This window comes from Melanotaenia boesemani, chromosome 14 (assembly GCF_017639745.1).
Source record: "Melanotaenia boesemani isolate fMelBoe1 chromosome 14, fMelBoe1.pri, whole genome shotgun sequence".
In the NCBI taxonomy this organism is placed as follows: Eukaryota; Metazoa; Chordata; class Actinopteri; order Atheriniformes; family Melanotaeniidae; genus Melanotaenia; species Melanotaenia boesemani.
This window is the reverse complement of record NC_055695.1, coordinates 20,780,212-20,803,634: the sequence shown is the minus strand read 5'-3', so window position 1 is coordinate 20,803,634 and position 23,423 is coordinate 20,780,212. Positions and strand designations below refer to the sequence as shown.

The following is a 23,423-nucleotide window of genomic DNA, read 5'->3' as shown; positions in this document are numbered from 1 at the left end:
ACATGCTAGAAAATAGAAGGGGCAGCTCAAAAATGTGAGAATAGCAGTACGTGACCTGTGGAGAAGAGGAAATTAAAAAGAAAGTGTTTAAGATGATAATTTAAAAAAAGATGAATGAGGAAAAAACTAACACAGAGTGTATAACAGATCTAATATATGAGGAGGGTCCTAGAAACGCAGGCTTATGAAAAAGGAAACGTGAATTAAGGAGATGAGGGCAGGACATGGAGAGAGGGAGGGGCGACTCAACCTGGGTGTTAGAGGGTACTGGAGCGTTTGAGAGCCAGAAATCCAGGTCCGAAACCTAGAAGAGGAAGGGAGGAAGAGGAGGGGCAGGACGTGAGAGGGATGAGGGCCAAACAGGTTTGGTATCTTACTACTATTCATGAAAAAGGATACAGAGATTACACTGCACTATTTCATGAATAAATCAAGTATTTGCCAAGAGACTTCACAGTCAGCTACGAGGAAACTGATACTTGATCACTAGAGCCGATTGAAAGAGGCTGGGAAGAAGCGATGGAAGCGCTGAGTCAGTGAAAAAGTTCAAACATATCTGTTTGCATGTAGCCTTTTAGCGGACCCTGTACAGTATGTCATAATATTCTTTATCAAGTGTTTTATGATCTGATTGTTTAATCCGGTTTATGAGTGAAAGAAAATATGTTGCCAAACTTGCTAGATAGAAGGCAGCTCTACTTCAACATGCTATGAGCTGTACCTCAGCAGTGGTGGAAGTGGGGGGTGCCGCCACCTCACTTATCTCTTCTGATTGGACCACGGGCTCATCATCCTGCCCACCAAGAAGATCTGCCTCCTTTTCTTCATGTTTGTGTTTTTTCTTCATCTTCTCCTCTTTGCTCTTCTGCAGAAGTAGGGTAATGAAATCAGTGTTAGGCAGGCAGGTGGAGGAACACACCTTTAAATCGTCACAGTGGTTTGACAACCATTTGCTGTTGCTCCACAAATTTGATTTACAGGTTTCAGATGCAGTTTCATGAGCAGGACTGAAGGTGGTGTGTTCTTACCAGTAAGAAGGCAGAAAATCTGATTAAAAACAGCATTCACCTTCCTGTCCCTGTGTTTATCCTTCTTCTTCTCCCTCTTTTCTTTGCTGCTCTTCTTTTTAGGTTCCTGTGAGGTGGCGTTTTCTGTTTCTCCATCTTCCGCTGGGCTTTTCAGGGCTTCTGCTGCACGGTGTGACCTGACTGGAAGCTTCTCGCTGTCAGCAAGCGGCCTGGATAGAAAAAACCGTACAGAAACCCTTATTTACTTGTAAGAATCTTGATATGACAGTAACTTCTTCAAGTCTCAGTTTGTTGCAAATGGTAAACAAGGCATGTCAGGTGCAGCAGTCCACCAAACTCGGACATAAACTCTGTGATATAAAGCAGCTGGGTTTTATTCACAGCACTGAACTGTCATTCCTCCAGCAGAGCTCAAAGCAATGGACATTCCCAGACAGCTAGAAACTCGCTCTAAACATTCCTCCATTATTGAACTGATGAGCTGTGAAATGTTTTTCCTCAAGGTTGGCCCTCAAAGTTCATAGGACGCACTGTGGCCCCCTGCTGGTTATATTCCATAAAGACAAGGCAGTCAGCCCAAAGCCCCTTTTTTTTTTTTTTTTAACATTTAATGCATTTCTTTACTTGGTTTTCAAGATACATGCACTGTGTTAGGTTTGTTTTTCTGTGACTAAATAATCTTACTTCTAATTTTTGATGTAATTTTAATTCTCCAACACTGGAGGCCAGAAAGTTTCAGGACGAAAATGAGGTTTTGAGCATGACTTATTATTATAAATCAGCACTCTAAAGCTGGACTCGTCACAAGCTAAAAACAAAGCAGAACTTTATTCATGCGCACATGCCCTCATATTAAATTACTTTGATGTATAATGTGTGATTCTAAAAATATCTAAGTTTTCATTTCGGTCTGTTTACAAGAACGTCTTTACAACCTCGTCACATATGATCAAAACACCTTAGCAGTGGTTTATGGGTGCATCGTGTTCTTGTTTTTCTGTTTTCCTCCCCAACAACAGAGACAGTGACATGTATCCACTTAAAACCAGCTGGTAGGAATTTCAAGGTATGCCTGATCTGCTGAGCTCTGCTGAGGAGGACCTAGGAACTGTGGGCAAAAGAGTTACATTGTCCAACTGGGTCAGTCTTCTAAAAGCATGTTTATGCTGATTATCTGTTCCAAGAGAAATGAGTCAAAATGCTTTTAGGAGTCTATTTCAGGAGGATTTCTGGCCGTTCTGAGAATATCAGCATCATTTTCTGAAGTTTTTTTGTTTTTATATATAACATTTTTGAGGACAGACTTCTTTTTAAACAGCAAATGAATCAGAATTTGTTAAGGGGGGAAAAAAAATGCTGATATTTTCAAGCTTAATGAAAAAAAGAACCAAGGCAAGAGAAAAGGGATATTGACAGATAACAGGTCTAAAGTTATAATTAAAGCACAGATATTACAAATACAAGGCAAGAAGAGGAAAAAAAGAAAGCAACTACTGCAAAGGTGGTAAGGACAGAGAACTATCTAATAGAAAGTACAAAGACAAATATTAGGAGAGACAACGAGAAATGACAGGAAGAGCCTGTTTAGAGTCGGGGCCCAGGTCCTGCGGCTGGGGTCCTACTCACCTGCGCCCAGCCGTTTCCATCAAACTGCCAACAGACAGAGGCAGTGATGGGTGTGTGCAGGTATGGAAAAGAGGAAGCAGAAAGCAGAACTCCATGAGGAGGAGTGTAAAGGGGAGAAGAGCCAAGTCACATTGATTTCAGTGCTGAAACCAGCAAGCTCAAGAAAAATAACAGTTTTCATATTGTTTTAAATTTTTTGTTTGGCTTCATGTCATCTTAAAATGGATTCTGAAGATTTGCCCCTCTTTGCCAATACAAACAATTCCTGACGATGGCAAAGCAAGCACAACATTTTGGGAAAAACATTATAAAATGTATTAAAAAGCAACATTAATAAGCATCTTGATGACCTCAAGTCTTTCCAGGAATGATCCTACAGGCTGAAGACACTTTTCCTTTGTGGGTTTCTTTCAATCTTTGACAGAAATGCTCCAATACAAGATTGAAAGATACACCAAAGCCTCAGAATACTCCTCAGAATAAACCTTTCGCATCGTTCTTCCAAAGCTCATATCCAATCAATGTTGTATTAAAATGGGAACCTTCGCTTCAGTCTGGGAAAAAATGGGTTTCACACACAATTTCTCTCCATTTTCTGGCATCCATCTTTCTTTTATCTTGACTGACCTCCTAGTCCCTGTTGCAGGAATATCATGCCTATTGCTGATGTCATCATTGGGAATGATGCACAGTTATGCTATCATTGCATGTTTGACTGAAGAGAAGGTATAAATGAGGTCAAACTCAGTGTCTGGTTTTCTACAACTACTCTGATGGGACCTGCATTAATACAGATTAATCTTTGTTTCATTTGATCTAAGAGTTGTTCAGCTGCCTTTCAGCAATCTCTCAGCAGGCTGTCATGTGGCTTCCAGTGTGTACTACTTTCGGCCTGGTTACTCTACAATAAAAGGGCTGCCTGATGTAATGCCGAACTGATGCTTTCATTTTTTAAGACTCTTGAAAAATTATCTTTGGTTTTCACTCAGTCATATTTTCATTTAAAAAGAAACAAAAAAAAAACAGATTTTGGGGAAAATTGTGGAGCATTATGTGTTAGAATGATGAGGAGAGAAAAAAAACAATCCATTTCAAGACAAGTCAAAAGCACAAAATGTGAAAAGCATGAAAAGGGCGTGGAAAAATTCATCTGCACTGCAGTCAGGGAAAATAAATAAATCACTTCAAATGCAAAGAAAAAAAAATCAGAGAATGTAAAATACTCCGAAAATACTCTAATTTCTGTTGGGTTTGACGGATGTTTTAGCAACTTTAAAATGTTACATCAATAAAGGTGTGAGCATATGCAGAACTGGGATCAATATAGTGCAGACTTACTTGTCCAGGTCGATGTCCAATGCTTTGTGAGGGTCATTGGGGTCTTTGTCGTCATCATCACTGGGTAAGGCATTCTGCAAAAAGATAAAAGATACAATGAATTGTTCAATAAATCCATAAAGTGAATCAACGACCACTCTACCCACTGAGCCCCGCCGCCCCTAGAATTTAGAGTCAAGAGTTTAAAATTAACATTAGACGTCCAGTACGACGAAGAAATACACAGATGAGAATCACGGAAGATGAAAATCGATTGTAAAATGTGGAATATGGTGGAATTTGTTCATATGTGGTGTTATTATCCTCACTAATTTATGAGTTTTTCACTGTGCCTGAGCAACATGAAGCAGAAAAGCTGGTTTAGAGTTGAACCGCTGCAGCTCCCTGTCTGCCTGTCGTCACCTGCACTGACCCAGCTCAAGTCTCCCCCAGAAGTTCAGCGGTGTCTAACACCTTGTTTAAAAATAAATAAATAAATAAAAAAAGACAAAATCCAACGCTACGCAAGTCTAGAAAATAGATAAGGGTGTTTATGTTAATAAAACCTACAACTTTATGCCGTAATGTGACTCAGAAATTCCTACAATGACGGTAGATTCTAGTTGACATTCTCAGTGTAACATCGGAGCAGGACAAACACTCCGGCTGCTCCTTGCTGGACAATAGGTGTATTTTTATTAAATGTTTTTTTCCCACTTAACATTCAAGCTTCACATAAAGACATTTTTTTCTAAACCTCATTACTGTTCACAATAATTTAAATGACCATCAATGTCTTTGTGTAATGGTCAAAAGACGACCATTAAAATGTATTTGAATGAGCTGCTGTTAACGATGCTATAAAAATTGGGGTCCACCTACATTTTTACCTGGTGCACCCAAATGAAAAAGTTATAGGCACACCAGTGCAACCAGTGCCAAAAGTTAATCTGGAGCCCTTGCCTTTAGATCTTTACAAGCTGTGTTCATGGATAGTTTCATGAATAGAAATATTTTGTTTTGGCAAACTGAACAGTAGCAACTCATTACAAATGATAAATCAGTTATTAAACCACTAAATTATACTGGAATAAACTACAACTCATTAATAGGTCAAGATGAAATGCTCTAATCAGAATGAATCCCTGTGTTTCTCCCTGACAGAGGCTCATCCTGCTGTTCAACACTCTCATGCTCCTCTATAAACAGCGACCCACCTCTGGCATCTCCTCGGTTACAATATCAACCATGTGCGCAGGTGTGATGTCCTCTTCACTCTCGGGACCCGAATCGTGTTTCTTCCCTCGTCCGCTACGCTTTTCTTTCCTCTTCTTCTTTTCCTTCTTTTTCTTCTCTGCTCTTTCCTTTTGCCGACGCTCCTCCTCCAGCTTCACGTACTGGTCAGACATAGGCAGCCCTGAGGGGCAGGAGGGGGGCAGTTCATGGTAAGGAAGGTTTAAAACTAAAAGCAACAATTTTTTGAATCCTAACTTGAAGAAATGTGGGAAAATGACATTGTCAATACCATCTTTTCTGTTAGGATTGCAACAAAGGTCCAACAATTTTGAGAGAGTCCACGTTTTTTTTTTTTTTTCTCCATATTAATGAAAGGACCGAATATCCTACCTGGGACTTTAAGAGGCACACTGAGGTCAATCTGCACAACTGGGATGTGCTCCACTCCGGGAGTATCCTGATACACCTATACATAGATATTCCATACTTTTAGTAAACACTGTGAAGAGCCAAAAATGACTGCTATTACTAAATGATGAAACATGATGAAACAAACCTTTTGAGAGGAAGGTGAGGCTTTGATGTAGAATGGGTTGTTAGCTTGCTCCTGCTTCCTGGCTTCTCTCCTCTAGAAGTGGGGAAAATAAAAACATCAGCATAAATTAATCAATCAATAAGCTTAGCATGGGCAGGGATCCACATGGGAAGCTGGATTAATCACACTAACACTCTCAGAGAATCTGTATTGTTTGATCAAACAAATATGGCTGCATTAAACATTCCTGTCTCATCTTTAAGTTTCATTTTTATGTATTTTATCGTTTCCAGTGGGCTAAAAATGGTTGCTCCGATTAAGTTCTATCAGGATTTTTTTAATTAAAATGACTGCAGTAGAGGATGTTTTCTTGCATATACAGTACTATACAGCTCCCCTGTTCTGTTCATATCACAAATGCTTACCCTTGCAAGCTCTTTCTCATCCACCTCTGTGTGACGGGGACGGGAGTGTTTGGGCTCTTCCTTTGCAAAAATTGCCTTCGGTTGCTCATCCTCAGACTCGCTTTCAGATGGAGGCTCATTGATCCAAGCATCAAGATCCAGGCTACACATACAAGCACAATAAAACATCACCTCAAATTATTTTTTTTACTTATTTTTCTTAAAAATATAATAAATTTATTTTATGTGTGTATATGAATAGCAGGGAAAAAAAGCTTATAAATTACATCATAATTTTCCCCACGAATGAAAGGGCTGCATATCTTGCAAAGAGATATGCAAGGTGACTGCATCTGTGATCGGTTTCCACCAGGATCCTTCCTCATCATACAGGACCCACTGGGGAAATAATTCCCCTCTTAACAGGAATTTGTGGGCTGAAGCTTTCTTGTCCATCTCATAGAGAGCAGGATTTCCCACTGCAGTCATGTTCACATCTAAATTCCTGTAGCGAGTGACTTAACTATATTTCTGCAAGTGCTGGTTCTGGTTTTGTTCTGGAGCATTTAGTCATACTTAAATGCCACTTTTGCTTTTGCTGGTTCACAGAAAAAAAAAAAAAAAACAGCCGCCTCTACCCATTTTCAAACAGGCACTACAACATCTCCCTGGAGGACCCATTGTTTACAAGGGTTGCCAACTTAGCAACTTGTCGCTATTATTAGTGAGTTTTTACACCTCTAGTGACACATTTAGCAACTTTTTCTGGTGTTATTGGAGACTTTGAGACTGACATGAAAACACTTATTGTTTACGCTTCCAAATGAGTCTCGGATGCTAACGCAGGCCCCTCCCCCATCCAGAAGAGCTCATCAGAGGCTCGTTCTCGAACTGCATGAAGAGCAGAAGATGTTCTGACCAGCATGAAAAAGCGCTAAGCTGCTGATCACACCCTGGCTTACAGTCAGATATTAATGCCTTTTAATGTAGGTTCTAGATGAAAGCTTAAAAAGTTAACTTTAAAATTTTTTTTTTATTAATTTAGTTTTAAAAGGTAGATCATCTGAACTAGGTTGTTTACTTGATCTTTACTTGAGCTTGCTTGATCTCATCTCAAGCAGTGTGAAGAAAATGACACTTAAGTATATTAACAAGTGGTTGAAGTTTTTTTTAAGTTTTGTCTTTTTTTTTGCACCCCAGTGAGTAAACAGTATGACAACACTGTTAGAGACTGTATGAAGACTATCTCTGTGCAAACTAACATTGCTTTAAAATAATGCATTTTAAACTGTTAATGTCTTTTCTTATATTTATTAATATATTTTTGTGTTATTGTATTGTGTTATTTTTGTGGTGTTCTAACTTTAAATAAAAGAATAATAAAGATATGTGCGCACATTTGTGTGTCGTTCTGGGAGACGAAAATCCCAGTTTTCATTAAAATAAATAGTCATAAAGAGCAAATATGAATTAATCGATTAAATTGCCCACCCCTATATACGATATAGATACACTACAGTTTCAGTTACTACTGCAGCAACTGCACGTTGAAAAAACAAAACAAAAAAAAACATCCATGTATTTGAAAGCAGAAACAGTCAAAAATGTTCCTTTTTCTTTGCCATGTATGTGCTGAGCCAACCCACCCTTCAGGAACAGGGACTTTCTTTTGTGCCTTGGGAGCCACAGGATTGAGTTCTCCAGCAAACAGTGCACCAACTTCCTCCGCTACTTCAACATCTTTCTGCTGCAGTTTCTGGATGTACTTGACCAACTGCAGGATGCAAGATGCCTGACAACAGAGCGTGAAGAGTAGTAGATTAAATTTCTGTGATTTGTATGGAGTAGGCAGACTTGTGATGTGGAAAATGTTTGTTCCCAATGTGTCTTACCCTCTCCTGCACCTCCAGGTTGGCGCTCTGGACAAACAGCGGTAGCCTGTCTATCATCAGCTGGCTAGTTTCCTGTGCTGCTGTGCTGTCTGTGTTTCCCTCCTGGCTCTTCAGCACGGTGGCAAACAGCTTGGCTGCATTCTGCACATACACAGCCTGGATGTGGCCTGGTAGGGTGGCCACCTTGGGCCGCAGCATGGCCTCCAAGGTTTGCATTGGGTTCTCTAAGTGTCTAAGAAAACGAGAAAGTTTCTGTTATTTCTGGTTGTTTACCTTCTCCTCCAAGGAAGGTAAAAAGACCTTTGTCGTTTGAAAGTAGAGTGAAATATTTTTAACTTCAGTTGGGATTCCACTATTGTTTATTTCTTCTGATGGGTAGAAACACAATACAAGTGTCACTGGGTCCAATCTGGGGCAAGACTTTAGCTTTGATAGTTCTGTCAAGTGCCATGAAGAAAAGGACATGAGGACAGAGATGGAGACATGCAGTGCCTTGAAATAAATAAATATATATATATATATATATATATATATATATATTTTTTTTTTTATATTGCGATTTTATGTGATCAACCAACACAAAGTAGCACAAAGTGGAACAGAAATGATACATTGTTTTAAATTTTAAGCAACTAAAAATCTGAAAAATGTGCTTTGCATTAAGTCAATACTTTGTAGAGCCACCTTTCGCTGCAATTACAGCTGCAGGGTTTTGGGGTATGTTTCCACCAGCTTTGCACATCTAGATACTGACATTTTTGCCCATTCTTCTTTGCAAAATAGCTCAAGCTCAGCCAGATTGGATGGAGAGCGTCTGTAAACAGCAATTTTCAAGTCTTGCTACAGCTGCTCAATGGGATTTAGGTCTGGACTTTGACGTGGCCATTCTAACACATGATATTCTTAGATCTAAACCAGTGTTTCTCAATCCCGGTCCTCAGGACCCACTGCCCTGCATGTTTTAGAGGTAACCCTACTTTAACACACCTGAATGAAATGAATGGCTCGTTAACAGGCTTGCAAAGAACTTGATTAGCAAGTTGATTAATCTGAATCAGGTGTGTGAGTAGGATCACATCTAAGACATGCAGGGCAGTGGGTCCTGAGGACCTGGATTGAGAAACACTGATCTAAACCATTCCATTGTATCTCGGGCTTTGTGTTTAGGGTCACTGTCTGCAACAGGTTTTCTTCCAAGATTGCCCTGTATTTAACTCCAGGCATCTTCCCATCAACTCTGACCAGGTTCCCTGTCCCTGCTGAAGAAAAACATCCCCACAGCATGATGCTGCCACCACCATGTTTCACAGTAGGGATGGCGTGTTTAGGGTGATGGGCAGTCTTCTGCCACACATAGAGCTTTGCATTTAGGCCAAAAAGTTCAATTTTTGGACTCATCTGATCAAAGCACCTTCTTCCACATATTTGCAGTGTGCCCTACATGGTTTGTGGCAAACTGCAAACGGGACTTCTTATGCCTTTTGTTTAACAATGGCTTTCTTCTTGCCACTCTTCCACAAAGGCCAGATTTGTGGAATGCATGGCTTATAGTTGTCCTGTGGACGGATTCTCCTATCTGAGCTGTAGATTTCTGCAGAGTGACCAAGGGCCTCTCTGCTGCTTCTCAGTGCTCTCCTTGCTCGCTCTGTCAGTTTAGGTGGACGGCTATGTCTTGGTAGGTTTGCAGTTGTGCCATACTTCTTCCATCTTTGGATGATAGATTGAACGGTGCTTCTTGAAATGTTTAAAGCTTGGGATGTTTCTTTTATAACCTAACCCTGCTTTAAATTCTCTACAACTTTACCCCTGACCTGACTGATGAGTTCGTTGGTCTTCATGATGCTGCTGTTCTTTAACAAACCACAGAACAGGTGTATTTATACTGTGAGTAATATATCACATAAAATATCAACAAAATATATTCAAGTTTTTAATTGTAAGGTCACAAAATGTGAAAAAGTTCGAGTATGAATACTTTTTCAAGGCACTGTATCTACAGGTGAGTATCTGTATAGATTTTTTTTATTGGGGGGACCAGACTGTGGCAACAGCTACGTTTTTCTTTTTTTTACAGCACTTTAAAAATAACAAGTGAGGCTTCCTGACGACCACAATCATGTTGATATTAATAACACATTTATCTAAGTGAACACATGATAGCAAATGGGAAGCAGAAAGCGGGTAAGTAAAATCAAGAATGATATAGCAACTTTCACCAGCTTGCACACATCAACAATTTGCTTTGTAGCAGCAAACGCTCCAACATATTCACGGCTACATTCAACACATCGTCTCACAGGAGATTTTAAAAAGAGGCAGGTGGAAAAATTCTGTGAGACATCTAGAGAAAATGCTGTAGACATTTGTTTTCTCTCACTGTATTGCTCTGTAATATCTTTAGAACATTTCAGGACATGTGTGTAAGCAGCCTCAGTTAGAAGAGAGGCATTTAATCAAACCTGAATTCAGTTCAGAATTTGTTGGTCAGCTCCAAATTCTCTCAAATCACAAATCAAAATCTTATTCAAGTAGTTTGTTAGGATGAAGGAAACCTAAAATGTACCTACAAGCTGGTTATGTTCTTCATTACAGAAGGATATGACTTATAATGATGTAGCTTCATCATTTCCAGAACAGCTGATTCTTAATGTCATTTAGGATCATCTGACGAGCTGTAATTGACTTTCAGGTTGACCAGCCCATATTTTTATATATACGCCCACACTGAACCAATCCCCAAGTTGTTTTCGCTTCTCAATGGGCAGCTATGCTTTAGTTATATAAACATTACAAGATTTATCATACCTATCACTGATTCTATATAACACATAATCTAAGTGGTCAAAGGACACTAATACTTTGAGTAAAGCTGAGGCCAAGTCCTTAACTTATCAAAAAATTATTTTCCCTTTTTCCACCTAGAAAAAGGCAAAGACACTAACAGAGAATGTGAAACATGCAAAGAGAGTTGTTGGTCACACATCTTTATAAATCATGTTTTTGTCCCACTGTAACAAAAAATTAGCTGGATAGAAGAACCCATTCCCACATATTGCATCCCAACTGGAGAAATAAACTCACTCTGAAAACTCGCCGCAGATCCAGGCTGCTGCATACAGCACTTCACAGATGCCATTTCGCTGCATGTTTCCAGTCAACAAGTGGGCGTTATCCAGCAGTGTGGCCATCTGGGCAACAGCAAAGACCCGGATAGCTTTAACCCGAATAGCCACATCCAGCATCTGGGAGGCAATGAGGTGGCCGTGTCGCGTGCCCTCTAATCGAGTCAGCTCCACCAGGATGCTGATGTACCTGTCGGGCAGATATGGAGAGGAGGTGATTTCTCATTCACTGACTGGGAAAGCCTCCAAAGACAATAAACAAAAACTTAAAGAGTAACAAGAAAACCACAGTGAGGACATGGACTGACCATTCAAAGTTGGTAATGTATTGGTAGTTGCTCTGGCTGCAGATGTCGATGATCTTGGTGAGCAGCTCATCTCTGTAGGTGGTGCCTTCTGCTTTGTCAACGTGCAGCATCAACTTCTTTACAATCTCCATTAAGTTCTTCTTTGATACCTGAGAAGAGTAAAAGCCAAACACAAAATGGAAAGCATGAATTTAAACTCTTAGTTACTAAAACCTATGTTAACTCAGAAAAAGCCAAAACTGTGATGTATCTTCAAATAGACGTAACAATCCCAATTATTTCTATATAGAAAATGCAAGATTTTATTTAAGTGTTATTTTCTTGATTGTATGAAAACACCTTTAAATGAAAACTCTTAAATCCCAAATAATCCATTATAGTAACAACCAACCATAATCTGTTAAAGATGAACTACCATTTGCCACTTTGGACAGCTGCTGTTCTTTCCTTACAAACCTGTCTTACAGCCCTGAACTGATAAAAGTCTGCTTGTAAAAACAAACCAAGCAGCTACAGCAAAAGTGTGGTTTCCCTGAATTATTTAAAAGGCAGACAGTTTGCTTTAACTGATAATGATAATTGTTACCATACCATGCCATACAACAGGTCCAGGGCTCTGAGACGAATGGATTCATCCTTGTCATCCAGACACTGGAGGATGAGGTCTTTATGAGACTGCACCGACTTGGGATGGGTCTTCAGGATCTTAGACATAGCCAGCAGGCCCAGGTATTTCACTTCGTAAGGACAGAACAGACATATGGCCTCAGCATAATGTACAAAAGATCTACAATGCAATCCTCAGATCTCCATGTCTTAAATTATACCCAACTCTTGCATCACTATGTATCATTAGATGTATTGAGAAGAACTCAGTTTATCTGCACATAATCATTCTTAAATCTTAAACAAAGCAAGTACAAAATCTGGTTGTAGAGAATCTGTTCATTTTGGAGATCAAAGGTTTCCAGAATAAAGAAAAGTTCAGTCTATGCTTCACTGATTATTAGTATTTACCTCTATATAAACAATAACTTATATAATTTGGGCTGGGCGATATGAACATGCCAATGTTTCCAAAATGAATAGTGATTTACAATATGTGCTGATAGTTTTTATCAAATAAGCCAAATGTTCAATTTAAAACAATGTCACAAATATGTCATGCTGCTCCTGTTGTCCTCACTCAACTGTGCTGAAGCAGAGAAACAGAGAAGGATCATCTTACACAGAAAGTAATGTAATTACACCATCTTCAAAGGACTGCTTCTTTGTTGGGAAGCACTTTTTTCGAAGATAAAAAAAATGCTTTAAGGGTTTGAAGGTCTATAAGTTGTTAAATCTAGTTGACAATGTTGTAATCCGACAAGAATTATTTCCACGACTGCACTTTGAGCATGTGGGAGTGTATTAAGAGGGGAGGGATCAATGTGATGTCTCTCAGAGACAGAAACAGAGGGTTCGCCCCACAGAGCTCTGCTGCTTTAGATTTCACATTTAAGGCTTGTAACAACACGTGGTTTGACAAATATAACTGAGTGTTGACCATTTCCTTTAAACTCTGACTGTAAGTTAACCAGTAAAAAAAAAAATCTGGGTTTTTGTTTCCCCCCCAGGTAATAGAGAGCAGACAAGCAGAGGTGAGGAAGAAGGTGTTTACAGTTCTGACAACAATAATCCTCTGAATTTTGCCATAATTTATCCAAGAAGCCACTTCATGTTAGGATGGCTGTTAATTTTATAAATTCCCTTCAGCCATTAACACAGGTAGTTTTACAGGCAACACACACAGTATGACATTTGTTGGTATAAACTGTATTGTTTGGTTTCTGATCTTGATTAAACAATTAAACGTGTAAATTAAAAATTCAGTAAACCGCCCAGCCCTAATACGACCTAAATATTCCTTAACTTAAATAATCTATAGTGTGGAAATAAAACAAAACATGGGAAAAGAAAGAAAACACAAAACATGCAACACACAGCACGATGGAAAGGACAAATACACACACACATACACACAGAGGACGTGGTTGCTTTGTTTTGCTTGGCTTCATCCTTCATCGTAACCCCGTAGATCTTCACCAAAGGGGTTTTAAAAATTCAGAAATCTGCTGAAGATGGCATTCTGTCTATCATCTAATCTGGCAGAGACTAATGCCTCTCAGCTTCCTGAATCAATAAACATGTGCAGTGGTGACCTTGTAGTGAGGCAAAGCTAAACTGTCCTGTGAATAATTTATAGAAATTACCAGGGATGCAAGACGGAAAACCACTTTTTAAATCTTCTAAACTTCGGTAAAATTACATCAGCAGTACAGTAATGAGTTAAAGAAAAGAAAAAAAACCTCAAATGTTCACTACAGGTAGAAAAAATCCTGCACCATGAAGTGAGAAGTATTTTCTTAATTGTTTCCCATTATGATACTTTCCTTATTTTAATGTCTAGTCTGATTAATTAAAAACTGCCCCTGCTTTGCCAAAAAGGAAAACTTTGCCTCATTTTCCTCTTTTAGTCACCAGCGATGCATCAAGAACCTTAAGCTTTATAATGTAAGCTTGCCAATAACCTTTCATTTAGCCACCTCAATTCAAATTTCATATTGTCATATTTCATTTTGCACCTAAAGCAAAACTATTTCTGCTTTCCAATCAACAGAGAACTAGTTTAATCCCCAGGCAGGGAGCTTTTCTTTTTTATACATTCAGTACATGACCACTCTTGATTCTGGTTCAGAGGAGGGGCATCTAGTTTTTCCATTTAGAACAAATATTTTAGGCTCTGTGCCAACCTAATTTGAACTGACCAGAGCTTAAAAAAAGTTTTAAAAAGCACCTCATAAAACCCAACAAGAAGTGCAACAACAGCACAAACAAAACCTTCAACTACATTATAGTCTGCTCTATGTATGACATAAGTCTACTGTCTACTGCACAAACACACAGCTATCTAGGTCCAGATAACTCGAATGGCTGGATACAGCAATGTGAGCTCCAACTGGATGGACAAGGAGATGCATTTATAGAGCAAAGCCTGAAATTTGATAATAGCATACCGGCAGGTTTTAGTCATTTCAGATTGAAACAACAATCTGGCAAAAAAGAAGTGCAACTGCAAGTTGTTCATTTTTCTCTATCATACTCTGGCTTTCGGTGAGAAAGGGCTGAATGGCTTAAGTGCAACAGAATTCCAAGCTGGGCTCCTCATTCAGGGTGAAGAGGTAATAACGTTCGAGTTATCCAGAGTCAGGGGGTCTACGTTATTGTTGTCTAAAAGGATGGACTGTTCCACAGTCAGAAACACGCAGACAATGAGAAAATGACACACTGCAGGCATTGACAGAGGGCTCACAGTTCTGGTCCGAGTCTTCTATGAGGATTCGCAGTTTCTGCACACAGAGCTGGAGGAGAGAGAGAGAGAGAGAGAGAGAGAGAAAGAAAGAGCAGGAGAAAAACAGAGGGGGAGAAGGGCAGACCCATTAACACCATTTTAAACCTTTCCACACCAGTTTCAATACTGTCATACGAGCGCATTTCAAAGCACCAAAGTTAAAATGAGGAAATGGGCCCTAACTGAGTGCAAAGTTACATTTTTGTGCATTATTAAGATGTTGGCTGAAAGCAAAAATGTGAATTCCTCAGCCGCTGTGTTTCTGCTCAACATACGTCTGATCAGACAGCATGCATTATTATTTAACTGGAGTGGAAAGGGTTACAATCAGCATCTATCTATGTGAATGTGCAGGGAGGACAGGAACTTGGAAGCCTACCTGGATACTAGCACTGTGGTTGGGCATCCCAGAGGACAAAGAGATCAGCACTGCAATACATGACAAACAGACAATTTGATAAAAACATAAACCAAATATTTTAAGTAAATACATGTATAATTTGCATTAAAAATTACTTAAAAGTCCTATAAAACTTTTGGTATAACAAAAAAAGAACAATTTTAAATCACATGTAAATGAGTCAATTTGTGATTTTAATTCAATATTTTAAAAGAAAGCAAGATTAAGAAAAAGGAAATCCTGCTAAAAAGTATTACTTTTTTGATCAATATCATGAGCTTATTTCAACACCTGGAAGCAAAAAAGGAGAATTTGCACACAATAAAGTTTACATGCCATACACTGAAATAAATAGAATTATTTTTTAAGTCATTACAAATTCTACATCAGGGCTGGCCAACGTCGGTCCTCGAGAGCCACAATCCTGCAGGTTTTCCATGCATCCCTGCACCGACACACCTGACTCAAACTAATGAGTCATTGTGCAAATCCTTATAGGCTGTTGAATCCATTTAATTTGAGTCAGGTGTGTTGTTGCAGGGATACATGGAAAACCTGCAGGATTGTGGCTCTCAAGGACCGATGTTGGCCACCCCTGTTCTACATTATGATTCATATTCCAAAACTTGTGTTGAGCTCCGAAGTAATCAGACTGAAATAAGTGAGTCCACTCTGCTCCCCACAGATTCCCGGTACTGACCTGCGATTACAGTGTTGACACATTCATACAGCAGAGACATGGCAGAGGTACTGCGAGAGAGGACAGGGGTGAAACAAAGGGCAGATTATTACTGATGCATTCATCACATAATCTTTTACTATCTAAGGTAATATGATTGAGAAGTTCATCTCACCTGTGGATTAGGTTTGTCAGAGGTTCGATAAGCTTTTTCCCCAACCGCGGCTCCAGTGGGGTTAGGGCCCCAAACTATATTACAAAAGAAAAAAAAAAAAAAAAAAGTCATGATTTTTACTGGAGCTACAACGAATATTTATTTTTCTTTGTGGAAACAACATAAGGAGGTGAACTTGAACATGAACTACAGACAGTTGGATTTCTATACAATCCGACTAAAAGAATAAGAATGGGTTCCCCTTTCATGGTGGATGCTTCATTTTCAAGTCTCAAAATATAACTTCTTGCAAAGTTAACTGAAACATATTGAAACAACAAAAAATAGCAAAAACAATTCAAATATTGATACTTTTAAACTAATTTCTTAGTTCATAGAAGTAGCGTCCTGCATCCTACCAACTTACCAGCTTGATGATCTTAATGAGAACCCAGTTATTAGTAGAAGACGTCATCAGTTTGAAGAACAGTGGAGCCAACGACAGGTAGTTCTTGGGGTTTCTCCTGGCTAGCTCACAGATAACATTGACTGCTGCTGACTGGACGCCTAAAAGCAAAAAAGTGCATCAAGCAGGAATAAAAACATTAAATAAAAAAAAAAAAAAAAAAAAAAAAGATTTTCCAAATAATACTATGTAATTACCCGAATACTTTCCTCACAAACTAAATACAGAGAGGCTCCCATCATAGAGCCCTTAGAGAATCTTGAACTACTAAGTTTAAACTCATAAAGTTAATAATTTATGACTCCACTGGTTACTACAGTAACAGCAGTGCGAGTATCACCTGTACATCATCACTTCAATGTCAAATGATTTTGCATTACTTTGTTGAACAGTAAGGTATTTTCTCTTGCATTAAAATTTAAAAAGGTTTAAATTGCCTTTTCAGATACAGACAGCATAATGGGAACCTGATGCAAGGAACGGTATTGCACCTTTCATTATGGAAACTCAAAACCTTAATTCCTGAAAAGCGTGTTTGGTGATGGGCTCCCTGTTCCTCTGCATGACAGACATCAGTGTTTGCACAAATTTCTGAAGAAATTTTGGTCATTCACCACAGGTATTTTTTCTGTGTCACTTAGCCAAAATACAAGGCTGCATGGCTTTGCATGCTTTACCATTCTAAAAAACAAAAAAAAAAACAAAAAATAATCTTTCTGCCATGGTTTTAGGGACTTGGAACTCTCATCAGTCAGTATTTTGGTACATCCACATGCTTTAATGTTTATAAATGTTAATTCCACGCCACTATCTGTGTTAAAGCAGCTACGCATCTTCACTTGTATACTTCTGTTTTATCCTTTGCAAATACCCGTCATCATCTTAGCTGACTGGAACTGCTTTATATTTCAGATGTAGCTGCTATGGTCTGTGTGCCTTTAGCTTTAGCCCAAGCAGTCTCCTATCTCATATTCTTCCTTGCTGAATAATTCATAGGTGACAGAATATGGCTGTCCCCAGGAGCTGCAACTGCATATATGATTTACTTTGCTTTGGGTTGTATGCAATTTTCTGAATCAAAGGTGGAACCAAGATTCCTAGAGCAAAAAAAAAAAAAAAAAGAAAAAAAAAAAAAACATCTTTCTAACATGACAAAAAACTGAATTGATGCTGTAACTAACTGGATACATTGGGTTTCTTGATACCTGGGTCAGGGTCCTCCAGTTTCTCCTTGAGCCTGGGGAAAGCAGGGCGCAGGGACTCTGGGTACTTCAAAAACACCTTGTACATGATCAGCACAGCTTTCTTCCTGATGTAGGGTTTAGTGTGAGACATCTAAAAAAAGATCAACAACTAAATCAGTGGAGACACTTGGGATCAAACGTAACATCTTTTATTTGCAAAACTAAAAAAAAATAATAATAAAAAGGTAAACAACAGGCTAGAAAAATGAATGATTCCAAAAAAATAAGCCCTGGGGGTAAACCTTATATATTCAACAAGACGCACCAGTGTCATGATGTCATTAGCAAGGTCCCGAGCCAGGTCAGGGGTCACAAAACAAGAAAGACCTGTGAGGGCAACACCTGTGTCGTATTGGTTGGGACTACTTAGATCCTGGAAGAGAATTGGTAAAAAATAAATAAAGTCAACAGGAAATAAAAGGTTGGTTGAGAGAAAGGTGAATCTAAAAATAATCACAGGATGTACAAAAGAAAAGAGCATCCCTGACCTTTCGGATCTGATTGGTTGTCAGCATGATGACATCTGTGCTCTCATGAAAGCACTGCGAGGCAGCCAAGTAGCCGATCCTCTGCCGGAGGAAAAGCATGCATGATAAACACATTATAATACCACAAACATTTTCATCTTATCATAGTAACGTGCTGCAGGTATTCCTGGTTAAACTGTTGTAAGTTTTTATGTGAAGGCCTTACCTGAGTCTAAAACTTATCTTGAACTTCTCTAAATATCCCAGGTTTGTCAACTACTATTTTCTAGCTGATTCCAACTTTGGTGCATACTGAGCCCTGCACTGTTAAACAAAAGAAAAGTGTCATTCTAGTTATACCTTGTACGTGAACTTTGAAGAACTCATGACTTCAACGATGTTGAACGCAGCCCAGCTGACATCATAGCCCAGCATCTGAAGCTGTAAAAACAAAGAGATACAGACTGTGTATAAAATTAGGAGGGGATCAAAACTACCCCAGCAGAGCAGGGAGAAACAAACTGATTTGAACTGAAGCCAAACATCTCAACTCAAATGAGCATATATACTACGAATAGAACGACTGACTACATTTGAGTAGAATTTGAACATCGCTTTGTTCACTTACAGCTGTTTGCTGGATCTCACCGTTTTATTTTTAGCTATAAACCATAATATTCATGTTGTTTTGTGCCTGTTTGGTAAAATGTATTGCATGGCTAACAGGTTACTTCTGTAGTATACAAGCTGATAAAAGCTTCTGCAGAAACAGTGGGATGTGATTAAATATCATTCTCTTTTTGTATTCAAGACTGAAATCTTTATGCTGTTCCAGCAACATTCATAACAACCAGACAGAGTTTTGTATGCATATCAACAAGAGACCCCACATTTAAAGTGAATGTGATGAATTTACATCAGTAGAAGACAAACAGTTTAAGCCTTGCTGGCTTAAACATTTAGAAAGACTCAGAATATAAGGTACATTACCAGTAAACAAGAACGTGAACCAATAATTTGTTTTCGCCATCATTACTTTTTACTTTGACCACAGATTCAGTTAACATTTCACACAAAGTTTATTCCAATTTCAGAACATTTTCAAACAAATATAATTGTCATTACAAAACATTTTTCATAATGCAGCAATGGCTGAAATTATTCCACAAATCTTTGATAGGTTGGAGGATTTTTCCCTCACTGTCACTCAAACAAATCTCAAAGTTAGGCACTCAAGGTTACTGGATGGATCTTTTTTCTGAAAATAAACTGCAGCATATCCCACTTTATCTAACATGACAGAACAAAAAGGCCACTGCTCTGCTCTTTTTGGAGCTGCACTTTATAGATTGTGTGTGTCCACTTGTCTCACAGCTTACTGGACACTCAGACTAATGCCATCCTGGAAGAAGGATTGGCTTGTTTCAATAAAAACTGCCATGTGCCTCCATGTCTAGCTTAATGCGGGGGTGGTGGGGGGGTATTGTTTGCAACTCAACACCAGTTTGTCGATGAGCCATTGATCCAGAAAATTTAAATCTGTGGATATCTTGAAGCAGGTAAAGTATACGCCATGCCTTAGGGGAGAAAGGCAAACAGTACTGTTGTGTGGGCTCAGTCTATGCTCTTGTGTGTTTAGCACAAATTAACTACAACTTCAGAACAGACTGTGGCTTTGTGTCCTCTTATCTTCTGGTAACAAGCTTCAAAACCGACAATCTGTATGTGGTTGTGATATTTGCATTAAATGAGCAAACCTGCATTCTGTGTGTAAACTGGAGCTCCAGACAATTTAAAATGACCATGCGGGCTACTAATCATCCAATCAAAGGTGCTTCTCTGTTTTTAATACTGCATTTATTAGCAGCAGAAAAGCCTTGATATTTTTCCCACAAGAAGCACAGGCCAGCTTAAATTGACAAGACGTACGATGAATCCTCTGTAAATGCATGACTGTATGTACATAGCAACTGGGACAGGCAGAGCCAGAGAAAACAAGACATCTTACGTAGGTGAGCTTGCACACAGCATTGGCTTTGACAGCGATGTTGTCTTGCTTGAGCTCCTGTTTGATCTCGTCAATGCATGTGGAGATGTACTTGGCCTGAGGGCAGACAAAAGGGAGGACAAACAACAGACATAAGATCAGATTAGGCAGAGTTGCATCCACAGTGGTGGGCTGCTACTGAGCACCAGAAACAAGCTGGAAATCCTGGTAGAACTTGATATCTAATCAGCAGAGGGGGAACTAAATGAGTTTGCCTTTTTGCTACTAATACTTCCAGTATAGCCTTAAGGAGGGCACAGATTCATATGTAAAACTTAAGTAATCATTGTAAAAAACACAGTACTGTATTAGCATTAAGTTGTGTCATGTAGGTATAAAGGTTAGGGATGCCCCACAAAATATCTGAACTAATTTGCATTTTCTGTAGCATTATGTCTGAATAAAAAAGAGAAATGCAGCTATAATACATGACTTCTGAAACATTAGATACAGTGAGTGCATTTTATTCAGTGGAGGAGAGTGTGTAGAGTTGGACCTTTGAAACATGAAATCAGTCAACCATTGTTAAAAGGAGCAATCTTGCAAAACAAACACACATATAGCTACGTAGGGTGTGAGAGTGTGATGGTCATGTGTGAGCGGTCATGAGACAGCACAGTGACAGGAGGAGGGGAGGCGGGGTGGACTGAGTTCTGCTGCTCCAGGAGAAAATGTAGCTTATAGAAGTAGAGAGAGCAGGCAGGGACGTTTCTGACATACTATCACCACATACACTTCCCAATCGCAATCTTCTTCAATTACCAATTCAAAACCTATTGAAATAACTGAAACACTTGATGCTAAGCCAATAAGGAAAATCTAGTGTATGCTGAAGGGCCTGTCATTTCCAAATTATTATTCATTGCAAACTAGTGCTACACCCTTTATTTTAAGAGGACAGACAGCTCTAAAGTGTCTACAAGTCATCTTACTGAACTGCACTCAAGACATTCTTGCAGCTATCTTAAATTTGTCTTCTGTTCCAAAAGGTGTGGGAGAGGGTGAATGAATGAATGGTGCAAAACTCTCCACACACACACGAAAAACAAATAGAGAGCATGAGAAAATGTGGGCTGGCCAGGAAAAGAGGTCAACACATACTCGGGAGTACACACACAGAGTATTAATATTTCAGCAAACTATCCATTGTTGACTGGGCAACCACCACCTAATCTAGACAGCCCAGGTTGGGTTACTGCTGACGCACGGTGAAGAACCATACACTGAATCAGGAGATCAAGTGTAGATCGCCTAAAAACTCAGCTGATCAAAGTGCTTGTTTTTTCACTTCCCAAATACAAACAAGTATATTTGCAAACACACTGCTGGTTAGACCTGCTGTTTCAGGTCCTGCTTCAACGCAAGTTACTCCTGGACAAATCTGTCCAAGAGATCACACCCAAAAGCTGGTATCAGATTAGACACGATACATCTGTATTTCACACTTGGACAACTTATAGCAGGTGTGCACTGCAATGCAAGACTTCACTTCATCCCCACTTCAACATAGCATTTTTACAGCAAGGTTAGACACGACCAGCACAAGCCTCATTAGAGAACAAATTGGTGTCAGGTTTGAAAACATGCCTGACCCAAACAGCGCCCTCTGATGGCCCCTCCTGCTCTGCTACCATTCAGCTCTGATGCTGAGGAGCTTGTCATCTCCAACAGAGCTGTGACATGGATGAGATCATCAGCTGCTCATGGGATGTTAAAATAGAAGTAGCAAGTTTACTTATTACATGTAAATTTAAGATACAGCTACATGCAGATGAGTTAATTTTGTATTAGCTAATTAAAACTGTGACTTATTTGTAAATTTGTTCATGTCAGCCATGATATTATTGCATCCATTAAATACAAAGACTAAACACGGCACAAAAAGGACATAAAATGATCAACTAACCAGTGGTTGAGTAGCAAGAGTCCTCCCAAAATTGCATAGCTACGGGTCAACAATTGCCCTCCCTAGAAAAGTATGTATAAGGCCCCTACACCTCAACTACACTATTGGACCCTCGGTTCCCTTAATTAACCCGTGCCTTAGGCCAGATCAGTAATCCTTCAACATCTTTAGTTTGACCTAATATATGCTAAAGAGCGATTTCCTGGTAAACTGTGATTCCTTGCCATCTGCTTCCTCTAACTGGCTTTTAGCTAGCTGTCAGTTATATGAAATACTTCTCCTTGCTATAAACCTGGAATAATATTACTCTTCAAACTCAATAACAGCTTAAATCCAGCGGTCTGTCATTAAGCAAACGTCAGTCAACAGCGTTTATTACTGTCTGGAACCAGCTGCCTAGTTAACCGCTAGCTGGGCTAACGTTAACTTACCCCGAGTTAGCTTTAAACATTAGTTAGCTAGTCACGGTTTAACGGTGAAGGCTGTGTGGTTTGACTTTAACGTGGTTGATTAATGTCAGGATTAAAATGTTCAAGGTGACAGCGAGTGGTCGTTGTTACCTCATCTTCCTTGTGATTCCTGATGCCACGTACTAAATCCTGAAGATTTTTATCGAACATCCGATCGATGCTCCCTTTGACAATCTTCAAAGCCATGTCTGTCTGTGACTTGTACCGCTTCTGTCCTGCGGGGCCAGGCGCCTTGTAGAGGTCTAGTGGGTGCCGACCGACCCGCTGGACTGTCTCTCATCCACCCTGGTTTCGCGTGTGCAGGGTCTGCTGCTGTTTACCGAGCCCGGGCAGATGAAGCTGCTGAGGCCAGACGGGGTGTCCTGAGATATGCAGAGACGCTGGCAATGGATCAGTGTAGGAAATGGCTGACAAAATGGCGTCTAAAGTCAGCTGACTGGAGTATAATGCGAGATTCTCATGTGGGAATCGGTGGAATTAAAGGTCTAGTGCCCCCCTACATCAGAGGAATAATCTGCTGTCTGACACCCACTATTTCATAATAACGTCATTCTGTCAAAAAGAGACTATAAGTGCTCATAATTATATTTTAAATAGTAAATATTACAATTAAACACTCAGAGTATTGGTGGTATAACATCTGCAATTTTCAGTAAATTTTAAATATGAAATTTTAAAAATGAAATACGGAAATGAGGATTTAATTAACCCAAGTCGCTAAATGTTACTAA

The 23,423-nt window shown here is 39.3% G+C and overlaps 1 protein-coding gene across 5 annotated transcripts in view; it reads right to left on the bottom strand.

Moving 5' to 3' along the window:
- ap3d1 (adaptor related protein complex 3 subunit delta 1) overlaps positions 1-23,122 on the bottom strand; it is a 31,085-nt gene extending 7,963 nt beyond the window's left edge. For 2 of the 5 annotated variants that reach the window (XM_042005270.1, XM_042005271.1), the window contains exons 1-24: positions 22,783-23,121; positions 20,278-20,373; positions 18,630-18,710; positions 18,291-18,371; positions 18,068-18,175; positions 17,764-17,893; positions 16,520-16,659; positions 16,114-16,187; positions 15,960-16,009; positions 15,239-15,288; positions 14,821-14,869; positions 12,060-12,205; positions 11,469-11,617; positions 11,120-11,350; positions 8,039-8,270; positions 7,793-7,938; positions 6,168-6,309; positions 5,764-5,835; positions 5,598-5,673; positions 5,189-5,388; positions 3,993-4,066; positions 1,069-1,237; positions 722-865; positions 251-304 (exon numbers count right to left, since the gene is read on the bottom strand). In XM_042005270.1, coding sequence (XP_041861204.1) covers positions 251-304; positions 722-865; positions 1,069-1,237; positions 3,993-4,066; positions 5,189-5,388; positions 5,598-5,673; positions 5,764-5,835; positions 6,168-6,309; positions 7,793-7,938; positions 8,039-8,270; positions 11,120-11,350; positions 11,469-11,617; positions 12,060-12,205; positions 14,821-14,869; positions 15,239-15,288; positions 15,960-16,009; positions 16,114-16,187; positions 16,520-16,659; positions 17,764-17,893; positions 18,068-18,175; positions 18,291-18,371; positions 18,630-18,710; positions 20,278-20,373; positions 22,783-22,878 — 2,790 coding nt within the window. In that variant the 5' untranslated portion in view covers positions 22,879-23,121. Of the gene's footprint in view, positions 1-250; positions 305-721; positions 866-1,068; positions 1,238-3,992; positions 4,067-5,188; positions 5,389-5,597; positions 5,674-5,763; positions 5,836-6,167; positions 6,310-7,792; positions 7,939-8,038; positions 8,271-11,119; positions 11,351-11,468; positions 11,618-12,059; positions 12,206-14,820; positions 14,870-15,238; positions 15,289-15,959; positions 16,010-16,113; positions 16,188-16,519; positions 16,660-17,763; positions 17,894-18,067; positions 18,176-18,290; positions 18,372-18,629; positions 18,711-20,277; positions 20,374-22,782 lie in introns of all 5 variants that reach the window. The other 3 variants (XM_042005273.1, XM_042005274.1, XM_042005275.1) reach the window with 2 other exon arrangements.
- Positions 23,123-23,423: the final 301 nt, after the last annotated feature.